Genomic DNA, 20,292 nt, shown 5'->3' on the forward strand with positions numbered 1-20,292 from the left:
TCACCTAGCCATGATTCCGTGAGAGAAAGCTTCAATTACTTCTCGTTCGGTGATGTCATGCACTTGAGCTCGTAGTTCGCCGAATCGTCGATAGTAATTTTTGAGACTTTCGCCTCCCTTTTGCTTGAGTCCTTTTAGTTCTACATGAGTGATTGGGTGTGTAATGATTCCTATGAAATTTTCACAAAAAGCTCTTTGCAAGTCCTCCCAATTTCTGATAGATCCTGGATTTAGTTTGTCGAACCATTGGAGGGGCATGGCTTCTAGTGCCATGGGAAAGAACAGGGTCTTGATATCATCGTCTCCTCTGGCTAGTTCAATTGATTGTGAATATATTCTAAGCCATTGTCTTGGTTCAGTTTTGCCATCATACTTGGAGTGGTTAGACGATTTTAACTTGTGAGGTAATCGTACTGATGCAAGCCTGTTCGCGAAATAGGGGAATCTGTTGTGTGTTCCGGCTTCTTTGAATTCGGATTCGGCACCTCCTTCTGGCCAACTGTTGTTTTGATGGGAATAATTCTGCGAGGCTATCTGGGTAGGCACCCTACTCCTGGTCTTTCTTGGTTGTTCAAATTGGTGGCCTTGATTATGTTCCTTCCTACTTTCTTTGTTATGGCTTCCACCTAGCCCAAGTCTTTCGAAAGCGGACTTCCTTTGATTTTGATCTTCTTACCTGTGGGTTGTTGACCTGGCGGGTAGTCTTGATTGGGCTCTCTCTTCATGCGTTCTTGGGATCGTCGACCGGAGCAAGTCTTGGAGCTGTTCATACTTCTCGCCGGGATGTGAAGTTGCTCTGAGTTCTTCTAATGCTTCTCGAATCTTATCGTAAGGCGTATTTGCCGTGCGTCTTCCTTCGACTTCTCGTTGTGATTTTCTTCTGCCGTATTCAGCCAACTCTAAATCGTATCTGATCCAGGCTTCCCTGCGCTGCCTAGCACAGTGTTGGCGCCCTTGCTTCAACTTGTTTTTCCTTTCTCTAGCTTGTTTCTGACTCTCGGTTTCTCCATCGTAGCCCTAGGCAAAGGGTGATATGTTGGATTCTGATTCATCTGAAGACCTGACATCGGGTGCTTCTGGGGGATTTAATGGTGACCGAGGACGTCGAACCATTAGTACTTCCCGTGCGTGAGCCGTTCTGTTATTGGCGTTGGTTTTCATACTGTCGGAGTTGCTGATGACTTTAGTAGATGCCTTGATGTCGCAGATCGAGTCTCCTTCTTGGTAGGGTAGAATAGCCGTCATCGTCATGTCGTCCAATCAGGTACTGTTATCCTTAGGAACAGAGTTCGGCCAGTGAACGATGCAGTCTTGAGATGTTATAGTCAGGACGAGACCTTCTTGAGCTCCCTTCAGCGGCATTCTTAGTACTAGATCGAGGACTTCTCTGAGCCATGCCTGATGAGATGTTGCTATGTTTAGGAGTCCGAGTGGAGGAAGATCCGACTTCTTGAAGGGGTTCTATGCGTACTCCGAGTTGTATTCTTGATAGGTCAAAGCCGCGTTCTTAAGTCCCATCGGAAAAGAACTCGGTTTCCCGAAAGGACTCGGATAAGACTCCAACTCGAATGCGGAGCTCGAATTTGAGTCGGATGCGCAAAGCTATGGAACCTAAGTTGAATCAGACATTATGAGCTGCGCGAATCCTCTGAAGATTTGATCTGTCGTGGTCGTCGGAATAGAATCGTCTTCATGGTGTTTCGAATCCTTGAGGAGACGACTTTAGAGCTTGCCATTGTTGTCCGCCTCGCAGATCCATGAGCCGAAGATGAAAGTTGATCCCGTTGGGAAGATCATGTTGTTAAGGTCCATCGAGCTCTCAGATGCAAATTCGCCGAAAGCCCCTACCTGGCGCGCCAGCTATCGATGTTTTACCACTGATAGCCTGCCATGGGGGTCCCCGGGGCAGTATTGTTCGGACTTCAGTGTATGCAAAACTCGACGGTGAACGCAAGAGACAGTCGATTTATTCTGGTTTAGGCCCTCGATCGTTGATCAAGTAACAGCCCTACGTCCAGTCAGCGTTAGCCTCTACGTTGGATTGATTGCGTAGTGTTGTGTTGTACAATTGTTCTGTTCTGTTCCCCAGGAGCCCTGTCCTCCTTTATATAGTCAGGAGGCCAGAGTCCTAGTCGGTTTACAATGAGAGTTCCTAGTAGGATTACTGAATAGTACTACTACTAAGATTATATGGGAAGAATCCTAGTTAGACTAGATCTTCTTTCTTTCTTGCAGGGTATCCTATGGGTCCCGCATCGACAAGTTCCTAGTAGGATTATAAAATAATACTACTACTAAGGTTACATGGGGAGAATCCTAGTTAGACTAGATCTTCTCTCTTTCTTGCGGGGCATCCTGTGGATTCCGCACCGACAAACGTTCTCCTCACCGTCTGAACGCGACCAACACGGCAACATACAACATTCCAAAGGCATTCATGCAAAGCAAACATTCCTATAATTAGAACAGTACACCAACAGTATAAAAAATAAGATAAAATATTTATGAAAATAATCTACGTCTTGCTACGATCACGTCAACGCGAAGTTCACAAAAAACGGAGCTAAAATGTGAAAGTTATGATTTAAATGGGATTTCCTATAGCAATATATTTAATTAAATCTAACCATAAAATTTAAAAGTTCCAAACTTGACTAACAGTGGTTCTAACATGCAAATTATGAAATTACGAAGCTAACGCAATTTGAATGGATCAATTCGGAGCTAAAACGACGATTTTATAAGCAAAACAATTCAAATGCCATTTCTGTAAATACTGAAAACGTACTTTGAACTAAAACAGTTAACTTTATGCTTTCAAAATGGGAAAGCGTACACGGGGAAATACGCTAAGGAGGGCGGGTTCTATTACATGAAAACAGAGGGGCTCTTTAGAAATTCTACCCGCGAAGGGGTATCGGCCACAGAGAGCCGTTGATCAGACGATGGAGGGCTCAGATTAGATGTGGGGGGAAGAGAAGGAGACGCCGGCGGGGAACAGTGTAGCCGCGGGCGGCTCTCCATGGCTGGCGGCGTGGAGCACTCCGGCGAGCACGGTACGGGGGCTAGGGGCCACATTTCGAAGAACCGATGGCACCGGGGGTTAGCGGGGGAGCAGAGAATCTCGGCCAGGCCTAAGCGGCGGCTGGAGGATGCGACCGAGGTGGCGGTCGCCATGGCCGGCGAGCAGGAGCTTCCCGGGCGCACGCGAAACGGCCATACAAGCCACCAAATGCCAAGGGAAAAGGTCGGGGAGAGAGAGGGGAGCAAGGAGATTCTTACCATGGGGAAAACAAGGTCGGAGATGGCTCGGGGACGGCGGCTCGCGCACGGCGGATCCCAGCGTTCTTCGGCGGTTGCGGCTTCGGCTTCGCTCGGCGAGTGAGCGAGGGAAAATGGGGGAAGCGGCAGAGAGGACGGCAACGGGTCAGGGCCTCCTTTTTGTAGAGGTCGAGACACGAGGAGACACTCCCACGACGTAAGGACGTCTCGGCGGCAGTTGTGCTTGACCGAGCGCGGCGGTTGTGGGAGGAAGGGGAACGCGCTGACGGGTGGGGCCAAGCGGTCAGCGACTGAGCGCGGGGAAGGGCGTGGCGGTTGCTGCGGTGCTGGGCTGCGCAGGCCGTTGCGGAGCGCAAGGGGAAAACTGAGCTGAGCCAGCGGGCCGGCGGGAGTGGGAGCTGGGCTGCATGGCTGCTCGGGCCGAAAACAGAGGAGGGGGAAGAGAAAAGTAATTTCTTTTTTTTTCCAAATTAAATTTCCAAATGTATTTTCAAATGAGTTTTGAATCCTTTTGAGTTTAAATCAAAAACCACTCAACATATTAAATACAATGTTCCAGCATGAGTGCATCAACATGTTACTAACCTTATATTTGATTTGATTTTCACAAAAATTAATTCTTTCCTATATTTCAATGTTCACATAATAACATAATTAAATCGAATTTTTCTTATTTCAAAAGACTGAAATTTTGGGTGTTACAACTGGCGCAGCGGCCCGGAGCAACAACGACAAAGCGCGCGTTTAGTTACAAAAACTTTTCCCATAAGTGCTACAGTAGTCATCACATCAAATCTTACGATACGTGTATGGAGTATTAAATGTAGACGAAAAAAAACTAATTGCACAGTTTAATTGGAAATCGCGAGACGAACGTTTTGAGCCTAATTAGTCTATGATTAAATACTAATTGTCAAATAAAAATAAAAGTGCTGCTATAGTCAAATTCCAACCTTCCGCCGAACTAAACAAGGGCAAAGGAAACACATGCATGTTACGACGTTGGCAACAGCAATGGCACAGGTGCCGGCCGTGCCTCGCTGACCCTGACCCACGCGCAACCGAGCGACAAGTGACCGAATTCAGGCGAGGTTCCGTTCCGGAGGCAGAGGCACGCACATGGCGTGCCCTTGTCGTCTCCTCTGCACCCATCGCCGGATTGCATTTGCATTGCGAGGGGGATGTCTGGATGATGCCCAAAGATCCCTGCCTCTGCCTGCTTGCCAACGCTGGACCTCTCTTCTCTGAACCCTCCTGCCACAAGCTCTGCTGAATTTGGAGGAGCTAGCTCCTGGCCTGCTGCTGCCCGTTGGATGAACACGCTGTGACGTGAGTGCCCACGATCGCCAACTTGAACAACAAAACCAGGAAAAACTTTTTTTCTTTCTACCAAATTGACTGTTTTATCATGGTGTACGTATGTATGAGATCGGTAGGTGTCAAGGGGCAAGACTGGTGGTAGCCATAACTCCAAAAGGGCAAAGGCGTGTCACTGTCGGATTGCGGTGTGCACCCATCATCGGAGCCTGAATCGCGGCACCATTCATGCACTTCGCTTCGGTTTTCCGCCTGTTTTCCTCGCGCCTTTCGCTCCACCTTCCCTCTCGATCACGTAATAAATAAAGTTAAAAAAAACCGTCCAAACGCCCACTGAATTTGTTAGGTTCGGATGAAACCACGCACAAAAAAGCAAATGTTTTTTTTTAACTAAAAGGTTGATTTGTTGTGAGAGAAAAACACTGTTCCGACCTGATTTGTTATAAGGGCTTAAAAAAACAAGCTGAAAAAGACGGATTATACGAACAGGGCCAATGTTTTTTCAGGTCAGGAAAAAGAAAGGCTCTTCTTCAGTTGTCGATCCTATCGTCGTCAACTCGCCATCGGACCTTTGGATGCATCCTTTTGCCGTTTCCTGCTCTCAAAACCAAAACCAAAACCGAGGGGGAAACAAAAGGCTAAAAAGAAAGAAGCTTGCAGATGAATCCTCCTGAGAGACCATGAATGCATCATTCTAATCTGGGGGGGCCAGCTCCAAACAACATCTTCGTATATATATAATAATCTGGCCATCTTTTGTTCCGTCGAGGGCTCGAGGCATGCACAAGTCATGCACTCCTCTAAAAATTCTAATATATCTCTATGGGCCACGCAGCTTTTGGAGGCGCCAAACCGCCGCCGGCCGGCCGGGCCGCCGACGGCGACGGCGACGGGTCGATCAGTCTCATGACGGGATCCAGCAGCGTTGGATCCAGGTCATCGTTGAATAAGATCTGCGTGCGCGGTGACCGGATCCTCTGCTTTCTTTTCTGAATAGTAATCCTGATCGGAAATAATCCTTCCTTGTCCTGCTGCATCATGTTCAGTTCATATCGCTTTCAGGGAACAGTCAAAAGCACGAACGAGCTGCTGCTCGTCCGGCCGTGCTGTAGGATAGCAGTAGGCAGCATCGTCATGGCATGCACCTTCTATAGTAATCGCAGCGAGAGGTATGTACCAGCCATGGCCTGGGACTGAAATGAAACCACACGGCAGCTTCAGCATGCAAGGACGACGAGCAAACAGGGCTCGTGAAATGCATGCATGGATGTACGCAGAGTCAGCGACAGCTGAACGTACACAAACAGCAACCTTTTTTGCTGTGGTTTGACGCTGATGCTGACGCTGACGCTGACGCAGGATCCGAATCTGCGTGCTTGATTTGTTCAAGCAGGCAAGCAGCGCTGCAATAATCAGTTCTCATGATGCAAATACAGATGCAGCAGAGACACAGTAGGCAGTACTCCATCTCTCTTAAAATAGACATCGTTCTCGTTTCCCAATAATTTTTTTTAACTGTAACCAATTATATATAAAAGAATATTAATATTTATAATATATAATTAGTATCATTAGATAAATCGTTCATATACTTTCGTAATAAACTTATTTAGAGATATAATTGTTGCACGTGTTTCCTACAAACATAGTCAAAGTTAAAAAAAGTTTGAGATGCACGCATCCCATAATGACTTTCTTTCTAGGACGGAGGGAGTATGTTGTAGCCAGGAAGGAGAGAAAAAACCATTGAGGCCCCTTTAGACCGCGGGATTTCTCATGTTTCATGTGTTTTTTCTACGAAAACTAACCATGGTTGGCTAGCTAGGTAGCTAATAACTAGTTGAAGACTTGGCAAATGAAATTAGTCCACCTATTAGTCACCTTGTTTGGATGCACTAGACCTAATAATTTGAGCTGAAATTAGCTCACTAACGATTAGCCTATAGTATCCAAACATGCCCTAAATCCTGTAAATTTCATGTATATCATTTTCTGTAAAATGAGCTGCTTTCCAAAAGAGCTCTGAACCTTTTCTTTGAGCCGCGTGAGATGGAGATGTGAGATAGATGCAGCAAGCATCAAGCTGGAAGATGTCTTGGTCATGGAATGTAAGTAACCAGTCAGCCTCTCGCACGACGCGATTAGAGTCAAAGTTAAGATCCACAAGTTACTTACATTATTTATTAGTTTTATCAGTTGATGTTCAGTCTCTCTGAGGTGAAACAGAGGCAGAAAGCATCATGGTTTTTTATTAGCCTACCAGCCTCAAATTGTAGATTTTGTCTTGAAATTAAAATGAACAGTTTCATCAAAACATCAGAACAGCATCAAATTGTAGATTTGTCTTGAAATTTATTAGAGGCTGTGGCGTTTCGTGAGGAGACAAGACAAGCAAGAGCGGGAAGGGTGACTGCAGAGTGGGCCATGAGCCCATGAGCCTAGGCCCGAGCCCATCTTGATCCTGACTTGTAGCGGGTACGATCCGCGGGTCCCGCCGCCTCTGACAGCCGTCAGATGCCGAGCAGAGCGCCCAGATTCCCTCGGAGCGCGAGTGTGAGCTCCGCGTCGCCGCCCCCCGCTGACGTCAACGCCACGCTGACACTGACAGCCTGCGATTCCCCTGGTCTGGCGTCACGGTCCCGTGGTGCCCGCAGGAGTAGTACCATCCAACTTCACCCCCTATGCAAAGATTCCCCTGCTACATATATTTTTTTTTCGAGGAAATTCCCTGCTTCATTTTTTAGGGACAATTTCCCAGCTTCATATTAAGGGCATATGTTTAGATACATGAGATAATTGTTAGCTAGCTAATTTTAAGTTGAAATTAGCTCTAGTATATTCGAACAGAAAGGTTAATAGATGGGCTAATTTTTTATCAAGTCTTTAAACTAGTTGTTAGCCAACTAGCTAGACAGCTATAGCTAATTTAAGTACTCCCTCCGTCCTAAATTATAAGTCATTCAAAAATCTTGGAGAGTCAAAGCATCTCAAGTTTGACCAAAATTATAGAAAAAATTATAAATATTTACTGACAGCAAATAGATATACTTTAAAAATATAATTAATGAAGAACCTAATGATATTTAGTTGTTATCATAAATGTGATTATGTTATCATATAAATTTAGTCAAACTTAAGACGCTTTGACTCTTCCAAGATTCTTGAAATGACTCATAATTTTGAATGGAGGGAGTATTTTTTAGCCAACTAGTAACTAGCCACGTGTATCAAACAGACCCTATGTTTATCCCCCCTAACCTTTGACGTGATACAAGGGTCTACCCTACCAAGGCTCCTACGAGCTAGGGACCGAGCAAAAGTCATGAAATTAGACTTTCTAATTTTGATTTGAGAGCTTTCTTTATTTTTAGGTATTTTTCTTGACTACTCTAGCAGAGCCTTCAAATCTATTTCAATAGACACTAGCATATAAGAACTCACTTGTGCCACATCCATCGCCACTCCAATCAAATGAGCTATGGGAGATGGAAGGGAGAAGCGCCAGAGATGGTGCACGGGAGGGAGCCAATGGGGGTTGAGTGTGTCGCCAGAAGAACGGGAGCTGCACTAAATGGGCCTCGCGAGGATGGGATGGTGCGACAGAGTCAGAAACCATAAGAGTGAGTTGTTAGGGGAGAAATTAACAGCCTTCGGCTGGGGCTGAAACGATCGTGGATTATTACTGTTGACTGATTTGGCATGAGAGAAAAATACTGTTCTAATTAGGGCCTCGCGAGGATGGGATGGTGCAACAGAGTCGAAAACCATAAGACTATAAGAGTGAGTTGGTAGGGGGGAAATTAACATGTTAAATGGTGGACCGTGCGTCCCCTAAACTCTAAGAAAGATTATCAACTTGATTAAAAAAAGAAAGATTAACAACTTGTTAAGTTTAGGGATCTTAAAAAAAATTAAAATTCATAGATGTAAGTGAGATCCCTTTATAAACTCAGGGGCTGCTATATTTTTAACTAGAGAAAAAAACCTTGAAGTCACAAAAGGTGGAAGCTTTTTAGTCTTCTCTTTGAGTATCTAATAAAGCCAAATTGTTTGACCGATATGTACTCACTTTGTTCCTAAATATCTGTCGTTTTCGTTTTCCGAAAAATAATTTTGACTAAATATATATTAAAAAATATTAATATTTATGGTATCTAATTAGTATGATTGGAAAGATGTTTGAATCTAGTTTTTAATAAATTTATTTGGAGATACAAATATTACACGTATTTTCTATAAATCAAGTCAAACTTGCGACAAACACACCGATGACAACAGTTATTTAGGGGTGGAAGGAGTATTGAACAAGGACCTAAAGATCCTAATTGATTTCGTTTTTCTTTGGCACGATAAACACGATGGTACGGGGAGATACCGGCACCTTTTAAACAAAGGGGAATATAATGCTCCTCTTTATTCACATTTTGGTTGATGTACAAATAAATGGAATAAAATCCCACCCAAATAATATACCTAATCACTATCAATCAATAGGTTTTAAGAAACAATCAATGGTGCGTGCTTTATTTAGCCTACTTTGCTACCTCAACAAACGCAGATAGAAAGTCAACAAAACCATAAAACAAAATTTAACAAGGTTTGAAGAGGCGTTCTCCCGCCGCCACAGGATGACAAGATCATCTTGCTCACTCCAATCCACAAGATTAAAAAAAACATTGCTCAAAACCATGAAAAAAACTACTGCCATATATAATTATATATATGAATAATAATTTAATTTCGCCAATAAAAAACGTAGGGTGTACTATTCACTAGAGAACATCTTTCGGCTCTGATAGTGAACGCAAGCCGCGTGCCAGCAAAAAAGAAAAGAAGAAAAGAAGAAACAAAATAAATAAATAAAATTGTCCCATCCTCTCGTCCCCCTCCTCAGTCCTCACAATCACAATCACAACACACCCATATATACCCCGGACTCCTCATTCTCCCCACGGCTTCCCCTCCCTCCCCCATTCGTCGCGATCCAATTCCGGCGCCGGAGAAGACGGGCGCAGGCCCCACCCAGCCGCCTCCAATCCAAGGTGAGGCAACTCTCCTCTCCCGCGCTCCTGCCCCGGAACCCCTAGCGTAGCTCGCTTCGATTGCTCCAAGGCCGGTGCTTTGTTTCTGTCCTGGCCGGCGAGCAGTCCAATCCTGTCCGAATCTTTCTTTCTCGCCGCGAGGAATCCAACCCACCCGGTTCTTGTACGCGGCCGATGCGATTCGATTCGGTCGCTTTTGCTTCCTAAATTTCGCTGCTTTTGAGCCCTGCTCCGCGCGGCTCTCACGTATGCTCTTAGTGCTCCGCGGAGGATTGCGCGATGATTTTGTTTGTTGCCCGCAATCTTTTCTTCGTATATATAGCTGATAATAATACTAGTATAGTTCTCCGCGCGTTAATGCGAGCGCGATGAATCGAATCGCTGATTTCTGTTAGGTCTCGCTTTTCACCGGAGATGCTTTAGCTCCGATGCAGCCCAGCGAAGTTAGCTGTGGCATTGTTTCCTGTTCTTTGTTGCCATGGTACTGAAGTAAACCGCTTGAATCTGTTTGCTACCGCAGCAGCGCTCCGCTCCCACGGACGGACAGCTTGAGCTCGACGGATGAGCATGTGTGAGAAAGATCAGAATTTGCCATGGGGATACGACCTGTTCCGCGACCCTTTTGCTCCTCCCAACGGGTACTACGGGCCTCCTCCCGGTTACTGTGACGGTCACTGTTGTGACCTCCATTACGGTAGAGGTAGTAGTCAGACTTGTGGAATACATGCAGATTTTTCATTTTCCTTTTCGTCTCGTGGATGTGATAAACCATGGAACAGGTAGACAGTATTCCTAACTCATGTATATATATGTTCTTTTTTTTGGCAGCAGCACATCCAGATGAGACTCAGCTGCATTCTTCTCAACTCACATATGATTTGTACAACCCATCAGTAGGCATCTACCATCCTGGTGCTGGAAATATCTATAATCTGACTTGATTGTTTTATTTCTCTCAGCATACCACTTTTACGTTTTTCCTAATGTTCTTGGTAGTTGCAGGAAGCACCCATGAGCATGAGCACGAGACAGTATATGTGGAGCCATCTAGTTCCTCTCCAGACACAGCTGGTGACGGTTATTTTGAGATGGAGGAGGAAGTAGGGAAGAGGTTTTACCCCATGGTCCCAGTTCCCGTGAGTCTACTGATCCTTTGAAGTCAGGTTAAGAAATTGTGTTGTCTAGCTTCATTCGCCTAACATTTGGATCTGCTTCGTCAGCTACCAGAATAATGAAAGTTTCGCTTCTAAGGAAGCCTACCTAGATCATCAGCAAAAAATCCTGTATATGTTTGTTCTATAGCCAAAATCTCATTGGAAGAGGAAAAACAACAACATGGATATCGCTTTCAGTTGGACCACTAACCTTAAATGCCAAATGACTTTAAGAAATGATGTTGACATCAAATTCCACTAGAAGTCTTTAATTAACTGAATGGCTAATTAACTTTGCATATTCTTGGTCTTAATGCGTGTCTTCGAAAAGTTATCCTATGCGGATGTGAAAATTATGTCTACCTACTTTTATTGGTAGACCTCTGTGAACAAAGCTGTAGGTATTAACTTTTCTTATACACTGTATGACTTGTTCAAAGCTACTAGCAGTTCAACTGCCCTCAGATAGTATTCCTATTTGTTATTGCTTTTAAATTTTAGAATGCTACTATCCAATAATCTTGATAACAGTGGCAAACTTACCTCCCCCACACCCTATCCTTGTTGCTATGAAGGAAATGAACCTGTTGTGAATGCTGTGCTGTATCTGTATTTTTGTTTCTGTGCCTCTGAGGCTCTGACTCCATTTCCAACTGTGGTCCAATAATCTGTGTCTGCCTTGTCCAGCATGTCCCCAAAATTAATGGAGAAATCCCATCAATTGATGAAGCCACTATGGACCATGAAAGGCTGACAGAAAGGTCAGTCCTTTGGCTTCATTTCTTAGTGAATTACTACTACTGTTATGTTCTACAGTATGCTTGCTAGTGTTAAACTTATCATTGGCTCTGTTTGTCATTAAATGTCTTTTAGGCTTTGCATTTCCATAACAGGCTAGATTACTTGCATATAATAATATTATTTCTGCTCCATTAGTTTTTCATGCAAAACGTTTTCTTCTGGAGTAGTTCAATGTTCATTTATCATCTTTCAGGTTGAAGCTGTATGAGCTGGTTGAACACAAGGTGCAAGGAGATGGCAGCTGTCAGGTATCATCCATCGTATTCCTCACCCAAATAGTTATTTTTTCTTTCCTTCACCACCTCTTGTCTTCCTTTTTTCAAGTGATCTCTGCACTTTCTTTTTCTCTTCCCTTTTTCCGCCTTTTATCTCTTTTTTCCTCACAAATTGAGAGTCTGTATCACATTCACAACCAATTGATGCTAATTGCACGCCCCCAATTCCACAGTTCCGAGCACTATCAGACCAGCTTTACCAAAGTCCAGATCATCATGAGTTTGTGAGGGAGCAGATAATTAACCAGGTATTTAACCACATAAACTTTTGTTTCGCAATTGCTAGTCGTGTGTACATTTTTTGTCTTTTCTCTGATAAACCATCCCTTACAGCTTAAAACTAACCGTGACGCCTATGATGGATACGTTCCCATGGCATATGATGATTACTTGGAGAAAGTTGCACGGTCAGTTCCACACCATGCCAAACAATTTTTTTTTTAGAATGGAGCACAGATTAAGTGCATGTGGATGCTTGTCTAACATGCATTTTACTGCTTATAAACTAACAGAAACGGTGAATGGGGTGACCATGTGACTCTACAGGCCGCTGCTGACAAGGTTAGTCTTTATACAATCTATGTTCCAGCTGTCATTCCTGGCATATCTTGTGTATAGGAGCTGACAAGAATGCTATTTTTTTAGTCGTCCTAATGTAATGTAAGACAACAATCTGGTGCAGTATGGAGTAAAAATCTTCGTGATGACATCGTTCAAGGATACTTGCTACATCGAGATCCAGCCTAAGGTTCAGAAGTCCAACAAAGGTAAACATTTGATCCTTGCAGTCCTCAAGGGCTAACCGCCTGGTATTTCAATCCTTTACTGGTTATTGGTGTCAGGCATCTAAAGTGCCTCCCTGCCTGTGGTTGCAGTGGTACTGTTGAGCTTCTGGGCGGAGGTGCACTACAACTCCATATATCCGCAGAATGGTGAGTAGGCGTGCCATTGGCATGCCGGGCCTTCACCACCAATGTATGCAACCAACATGCTATATATTGTCAGTAGTCTTTCTTTTATTTGAGTAGTAGTAGGAATCATGTGCAACCATATGCAAGCAAGCTCTGTTCGTTGTTGGTGAAGACGATTTGTGGCTTGTGAACACTGCAGATGCACCGAGGTCGCAGACGACGACCAAGAGGAGGAGATGGTGGCCGTTCTCGCAGCACCACCACCGTTGATGGCGGATGACAGAGGGCTCGGCGCATCATCTTCATCTCTGGGACTGGGATGGATGTCGGAGCGGTGGAGCTCGTCATGATTCAGGATCAGGTGGTGGTCCTGTGGGCCCGGCCATCGTCCAAATGATACAAGGGACGTACTTATGATTAATATATCCAGAGCAGACCATACCTGATAATTGGAATGGGATGAATGAAATGAAATAAACATGGGATGGGATGGGAATCGTCGTCCCGTACATAGTTAGAGTGGAGGCCGGTGAGTGCCAACTCAACTCTTGTATTGTTGTTTATATCTACAAATTTTGCCGGAATGAGGCTAGAATTATTGGGAAACGATTATGATAATAATGATGCTGATAATAAATTGGTTAAGAATTGAGATGACCCAGTTGCTGGCTGAGGTCTGATCATCATGAACAGAATGGAGTAAAGCACAGATGGATTTCTCAGTGCATCTGTTTACCTCCGGTAGAAGCGAAGAATATCGTAAAGGAAAACGCTGTACCCTGAAGTGGGAGTCTTTTCAAGGACCAAAGTACCCACAAGCTGTACCTTAGATTTAAGCCCAACAGTTCTTTTTGAAAGGCAATATCTGGTTTCTAGCCCAGGAGTCCAGCACATTCCTGTTCGCTTGGCTGATAAGTCTTGGCTGAAAAAATACGGCTTATAAGCCAAGCGAACATGACGATTTTTATTGGGCCCATGAGTCATTTCACAGCTGAACCATTTAGCCAATGGATAGATAGGCTGGTGCCAAATTAAATCACCATGGTGAACGCATTGAAGCCTTATTTTCGGGTCCGAGTGATTCTTTTGCAGGGTTACTGATAAATGATTAGTCAAGGCCATATAGTTATCTTGGACCTCAGATTTTGGATTTGGTATATGGAGCAAGGACATTCTCACGGTAGTGTCTATGTACAATTTGGTGTTGGGAGCACTTAGACTTAATGTTATATCTTCTTTTATAATTGACCATATTGTTAAGGCCTCGAGACCAGTAGCTTGATCAAAGTCGAAGCCAAGAGTATTTGGATGTACACATTTGATGTTGTGCCCCATCCCCAATTTCTTCTCTAAACCTAAAAGCTAAACCAAGAAGGACTAAATTGAGAGCCCCCTAATTTGGAAACCAAATTCCTTGTCGAAACTAGGAAACCCAAAATGGAATGAAAAAGGACAAAATTGGAAGTAAGAACATAAATAGAAGAGGTACCAAAGATCCAATCAGTGTACCCCATTGATGGTGGCAGCGCTCCATTGATGCTCCAGCCATAGGCGACACTCTGGTTAGATTTGGGGTTAGAGTTTAGGTTTATGGGAGATTTGGGAGGTTGCTTGGCGATAGAGGTAGGATGTGGGCAGGACGACGAGGTGGCACCGCCCATTGTGGTAGTGGTTAGTGGCAAAGTTTGGGCAAAATCTTAGAGGGGGTTGGATCTAGCAACTTAGGAACCAAGGGTAAACTAGGGGAGGGGGCACTAATGATGCACATATGATATTAGTCATGGGTTTACAATATGGTGATTAAGAATTTTTTAAAAGCTAGGGGGCCATGGCCTAGTTTGGTCTAGCCTATGCTTCGCCCCTGGTGATAGAGGAAGGCAGTTAGGAAGGGTTGACGCCATGGAAGGTTTGTCAAATTTGGTTGGGGGAGGACACGGCTGCGTTGTATAGATCAACAACACTAGAGGTAGCTGTGTGCTGGACGTAAAGATGTGATATCAGAGCCTATTTAGGGTAGTGGCCAGGAGAGGCAGGCAGGGTCATGAGATCACTTGGGTGTATGAGATACTACGATGGGAATGCAGGAGAACACAGATGGAGAAAGACTAAGTGGATGTAGAGAGGTTTGGATAGAGGAAGATAAAACTCTTGAATTTGTTTTATCCAAAGAGGTCTTTTTGTGCCGTGTCGTCTATTTCTAAATATCAATTGACTAAAAAGTACTATGGATAATTTTGGTCATTTCCTATCACCAAATACTTTGGAGATCATGCATATGTAGTTAGAAACTTGTTTTCGAATGGTCTGTGCACCGAAAATTATTTTACCACTACTGTTTCATTATGTGTTTGGGCCTAGTTGCTGTTCTTTCCTTTGTTCTGTTGGCTCCTTAACAGGGCCGAAGTTGGCCTGGCACAGGGAGGTGAAAGAGCATGGGTAGTTCATTGTAGCATAGGAGGTAGGGTTATATCGTCTCTTTATTTTTTTATTTTTTTGTAACATTGATTTTCCGTTATCAGCAGTGATTTATTAGAGCAAATATTGAATTTATTTTTTATTTTCACAGCGCTGAAATTTTTGGCGAATTAATCGAGAGTGTCTTGTATTTTTCATTGTCCCCAAATGATTCGTGTTATCAAGCTCCTTTTTTTCTCTCTCTCGCAAGGGATTGTTACATTTTTTGCCAGGTTAGGGTCGAGGCAATTAAATAAATTAATCATTTTGCTTGTTGGTGCAGGCAGTGGCAGGAGCTTGGTCATGAAAAAAGAAGGGGCAATACTGATATGAAGTGCAAAGAGAGAGAGGGGGGGCAGATTAGTGTTTCATCACCACTTAAAATGGTCAAACTAAGAGTTTTATTAAGGATTTTTCTAGTTTAGAGGTGTCCATGGCCCACTATGGCCTTCACTAAGCTCCAGCCACTGGGTGCTGGCGAATTTTTTGTTTACACCTCAGATTAAGAATGTAAACTCTATAATTTCTTTCCTAGGGTGATGTTAGCAAGTGTTCAGCCACTTCGCCACAAGGGAGATTGCTGAAGAGAGTATCATCGGTTGAACCCGGCACAATACATCTTCAAGTTACATATGAAAAAATATAAAATAAAAAGATAATTTTTTTCTATCATATTCATTCATAGCAACTTTCTTCGATGTAGCCAATGCTCTAGAAGAATAGAGCATTGTTCAACACTGAAGCCTAAAATGTAGTTTTCTGCCTGAATGTAACAATCAACTAAAAAAATGAAGCATGTTGCAAATCCAACGTTCCTGAAACTAGTCCAAAACACATATGAAGGATGAAAGAAGGCCAACAATTGCATTGCTGGGTACAACATAGGTTGCGGATTCATCACCTCCAACCCTTGATTCGTCATGTTGCATGTCTGATTTCCTCTCTGCGAGCATCCACGATGAGATTGATGATCTGAATTAGAGTTAGTGTCCAATTGCGAAGTGCCTAGGAGCAACCCTTCCCCCATGTAGACAATGGTCACATATTAACCTCCTACTAATGAAATGGATGTCTGCAACGTGGTATTGTCATGAAAATTACCAAAATCATCACACAGGTAACAAGATCTTGGGAAAAAAATCATTTGATTTTGTTAATAGATTTATATTTGGATTAAGTCTAAGCAAATTTGTGCCGTAGTAAATAAAAGATGGACCCTCTTCCTTTGTCACAGGCGAATTAAAAACTCACCGGAGGGAAGAGGGCCCTCGGTGGCGCCGGCGAGGAGCAAAAGGGCGGCAGCGGCTGGATAAAAAACAAAAGTATTGACCGGGTGGCGCTGTGAATAATGTTGCATGGCAAAATAGAACGGGTCCACGTGTAATCGTTGATGGATGGGTCAGTCGGTTTCTTAGACCGGCAGCCGCAGGTTGATGGATGGGTTAGTAGTCTGACTTTGACTGTGGAACAAGTCAGAGTCATCAGCAGCAGGCTGCACCGTCCATGCATCTGCATCAACCACACCGTCCAGAGCCGGCCCTGACGAGATTCTGGCCAGGTTACCTTCGTTGAAAAAACAACATCAAACACTTGGTCCGAGAAAAAACATGGTTCTGAATAAAAAAATAAACTGAAAAGTACGGATTATAAGACCAGCAGGCTGCACCGTCTATACATCTACATCTTCCTAGAACGATGCTAAAAATAGGTCTCTTAGACTGTCTCCAACAATCGTTACCTAAAATATAAGACTCATTTCACGTTTGAGTAGCGCTACAGGCAAAGGGTTCAATACCTATTTTTTTGTCTTCTCCAACAACAAGACCTAAAAGAGAACCCTTTCTACAAATGAGCCTCCAGGAGAGAAGATACTCAAATTTGGGTTATACCTCTCATGACACAAAAAATGGGTCTTCCATATAGGTACTCTGTTGGAGGCTATAGGTATTCTGTTGGAGACTCATTTTACGTTTGGGTCTTCTAATGGGTCTCCTGTCGGAGATATCCTTGTACTCAGTCAAATTAAAACAGTGGTTAGTATCAATTGTGAAGATGATGCTTGTTGTGGTAGAAATTATGTTTCTTATAAAAACTTAGAGTACGTGTCCAAGCAACATCTACATATCTCGATCATAGCGGGCGGCCAGAGCACGGGCGGGGGAGCTGGATGACTCGGAGCTCATCCCCAAGAGGAGTGCTAGGCTTGCCGCTAAAAGCATGCACAGGGAATAGAAGCTCGAGGCTTAAGCGCGGAAGGTGATGATGAAGCGTCTAGGGCTTGAGATAAAGACTAAGCTACCTGATGAAGCCTCCTTTAAGGAATTCCAGACCGCCTTCAAACTTCCTCTGTCGGTGTCGACGAGGGAAGCCCATACATGTCCTCTTCTCGGGCAGGAACATGTGGGCCTAGACGCTCGTTTTTGTCTCGCTGATTTGGTCGCAAAACACTTTCTCTATGTAATTTTTTCTAAGTGTATCCAGTAGTTAGGTGGTAGGGTGCGTTGTGTCATGAAGCTGCGTGGTCATGCACGGGTGTACTGATAACTATTTTTCTTTTAATGAAAAACAGATGAATGGCCCGATCACAAAAAAAAAAAATCGATCATAAACTTTCTAGTGATCACTTAATCAATGTTTTCTGTTTATCGATGTCAAATCGATCGTCAGCAATAGTCGTCTCACCATCGATTGTATTTGTCGTGCAATTTTTCTTTTTCCGGCAATTTCTTTTCAACGATCGAAAAGGGACGTCAAACCGATAAACCTTGACTCATCCAAACAGATTTATTTTTTTTATGGAACGACGGGGAACTAAGAGTCTCCACCTGATATATTAATATGTTAGTCGATGACCGGCGGTGAAAGGCCGAGAAGCCTGGTAGGACGAAGTCCTGAATGTTACAACAGAGAAAGGTTGATGGGAGGTTGCATAGAGAGCGTTTCACTCGACATCAGAGAGGCAGATCGGAGACGAGTTAGGACCTGTTTGGCAGGGCTCCTCTCCGGCTCCGGCTTCGGCTCCTCCAGAAGAGCCCTGCCAAACATTTTCTTGGAAGAGCCATTTTTCAGTAAAAAACAGAGGAGCCGGAGCCATTTTGGAGGAGCCACAATTTGTGGCTCCTCCAAAACGGCTCCGGCTCCTCCGGAGGAGCCCCTCGGGAGGAGCCGTGCCAAACAGGTCCTTAGTAACCTGCAGCTTCGTTGGCCCTGTTCCGCGGATAGAATTTTGGCTAAAACTGCTGTTCTGGCTGAATTGTTGTGAGAGAAAAATACTGTTTTGACTGGAAAAAAAAGTCGAACAAACTGAATATGGGATAGACCAAACGGGACCAGTTGGCTAGGAGACGTTCCAAACAGTTTTATGGCCGCTTGCTTTGTTTTCCTTTCTTGCTGCATGGAAATCGTAATAGATTATTATTATTATACTACTATAGTTGGTGCAACATTAGAAAGTACTTGCTTATATATTCTCCGCCGTGAATCCAGTAGCACCAATGTAGTGTAAAGAACGAAGCACAGCATTCCTACCTAAATGAACCACTTATTCTCCCGATTCGAGTAGAATAAAATATATGTGTGTATGTCACGTTTGGTAACAAGAAATAAAACTAAACAAGAGGACAAGATTTTTGCTCCAAAAAAAAAAAACAAGAGGACAAGATTCCGACTAATAGCTAGCTGTGGTAGTGCATGAAAGCTAAGAGAAGATCGAATCGCAAGCAACACAAAGAATCAAATGTACAAGCAAGGAAGAAGAAAAGAACCCATGGCAATGTCCAATGGCCGCCTAATAACCGTTCATCCACTCCACCTATATATATATATATATATATATATATATATATATATATATATATATATATATATATATATATATATATATATATATATATATATATATATATATATATATATATATATATAACAAAAATCATTCGTTTCATACGGTATCTATTATCGGCCAAGGTCAAAAGGAAGCCAAACGACATGTTCCCATTGCCTCCATTCTCAACAAGCAAGGTAAGGTGGAGTGGATGAACGGTTATTAGGCGGCCATTGGACGAAGGAATTGAATTCACAATGCAAGGAGAAACAAAACTAAACTAAACTAAAGCCGCAGAGACCCTGCGTACGTACGCGTGTTCATCCATCAGCGACTGCAAGCAAAGCATCTATGCTTTACTATTGTCTATTGGCTTGCTGGACTCCCTTTTCTTTGCTTCCCTTTCCGCAATATTGGATTGGATGATGCAGGGCTATCCGATTCCAATCCGTGCTTTAAGTATCAAATTTATTTTCTGTTTATTTCTCTCTTATATTTTTACTACTAAACAACGACAATTTATTATTATTGGATCGATTTCGTTTTTTCAGAGATGCTCATGAAATAAGATGTGTATGCGTGCGTTCGTGTATAGAGGCAAGTGTATAAGACTATTCTGCAGCTGGCCATAGAATAACTTATTTTATAGTCACTATAATTTACGATAATATTTGTACTAATTTACGATAACATGAATATGCATTTACGATACTCGTGTTACTATAACTCACGGTGATATTTACGATAATGTTATAGTAAATCACTTAGTAAGAAGTTACTGTAATCTCGTAAATTAGTATAGTAATTATCGTAACTCAAAGTGGCCATAGAATAAATTATTCTATGGCCAGCTGTAGAACAGTATATATATATTGTCTGAGTTTATGCTGTGATTTGCCAAAAAAAATTCTTACCAAGCTAAACATTTTCGCCTAGCCTCTGGAACAATTTTCTCTTGATGGCATGAACATTGTATTCTAACATGCACTAACGAACATTGGTCGATTTTATTTTTCTATTATTACACCGCTGGATCACATTATTATTCTAGTTGCTTCCATTGCAAGAATTCAATGGTCAGAAAGATTGATTATATTCATCCTAAGGTAGACGCGAAGAAAAATAAATATTCCTCATAAGGTAATGTAGCACTAGTTCCTCTCTTTTTTCTCTCTCTCCTTGTGCTTCATTTTGGAAAGGAAATTAAAATTAAAGACCTCGCATCTATCAATC

The 20,292-nt window shown here is 43.2% G+C and overlaps 1 protein-coding gene across 7 annotated transcripts; it reads left to right on the top strand.

The window, feature by feature from the left end:
• Positions 1–9,503: 9,503 nt before the first annotated feature.
• On the top strand, positions 9,504–13,443 carry LOC136467945 (OVARIAN TUMOR DOMAIN-containing deubiquitinating enzyme 12-like). Of its 7 annotated transcripts, none has more exons than XM_066466791.1 (12): positions 9,504–9,641; positions 10,162–10,341; positions 10,470–10,553; positions 10,638–10,777; positions 11,483–11,556; positions 11,790–11,844; positions 12,045–12,119; positions 12,205–12,278; positions 12,384–12,432; positions 12,554–12,638; positions 12,747–12,846; positions 12,982–13,443. In XM_066466791.1, the coding sequence occupies exons 2-11, from the start codon at positions 10,203–10,205 to the stop codon at positions 12,809–12,811; spliced, it is 840 nt and encodes a 279-aa protein (XP_066322888.1). In that variant the 5' UTR covers positions 9,504–9,641; positions 10,162–10,202; the 3' UTR covers positions 12,812–12,846; positions 12,982–13,443. The 7 variants fall into 7 exon arrangements, with proteins under 7 accessions (XP_066322888.1, XP_066322883.1, XP_066322889.1 ...); XM_066466786.1 differs by having other exon boundaries at positions 12,747–12,803; XM_066466792.1 differs by having other exon boundaries at positions 10,644–10,777.
• The last annotated feature ends 6,849 nt before the right edge of the window (positions 13,444–20,292 follow it).

This window comes from Miscanthus floridulus, chromosome 7, assembly GCF_019320115.1.
Source record: "Miscanthus floridulus cultivar M001 chromosome 7, ASM1932011v1, whole genome shotgun sequence".
Classification (NCBI taxonomy): Eukaryota; Viridiplantae; Streptophyta; class Magnoliopsida; order Poales; family Poaceae; genus Miscanthus; species Miscanthus floridulus.

Coding starts and splice junctions, on each gene's coding strand:
- LOC136467945 (XM_066466786.1), top strand. CDS start 10,203: ATGAGCATGTGTGAGAAAGATCAGAATTTGCCATGGGGATACGACCTG. Junction 10,554..10,637: donor AGTAGGCATCTACCATCCTG/GTGCTGGAAATA, acceptor TGTTCTTGGTAG/TTGCAGGAAGCACCCATGAG. Junction 12,433..12,553: donor TACAGGCCGCTGCTGACAAG/GTTAGTCTTTAT, acceptor AATCTGGTGCAG/TATGGAGTAAAAATCTTCGT.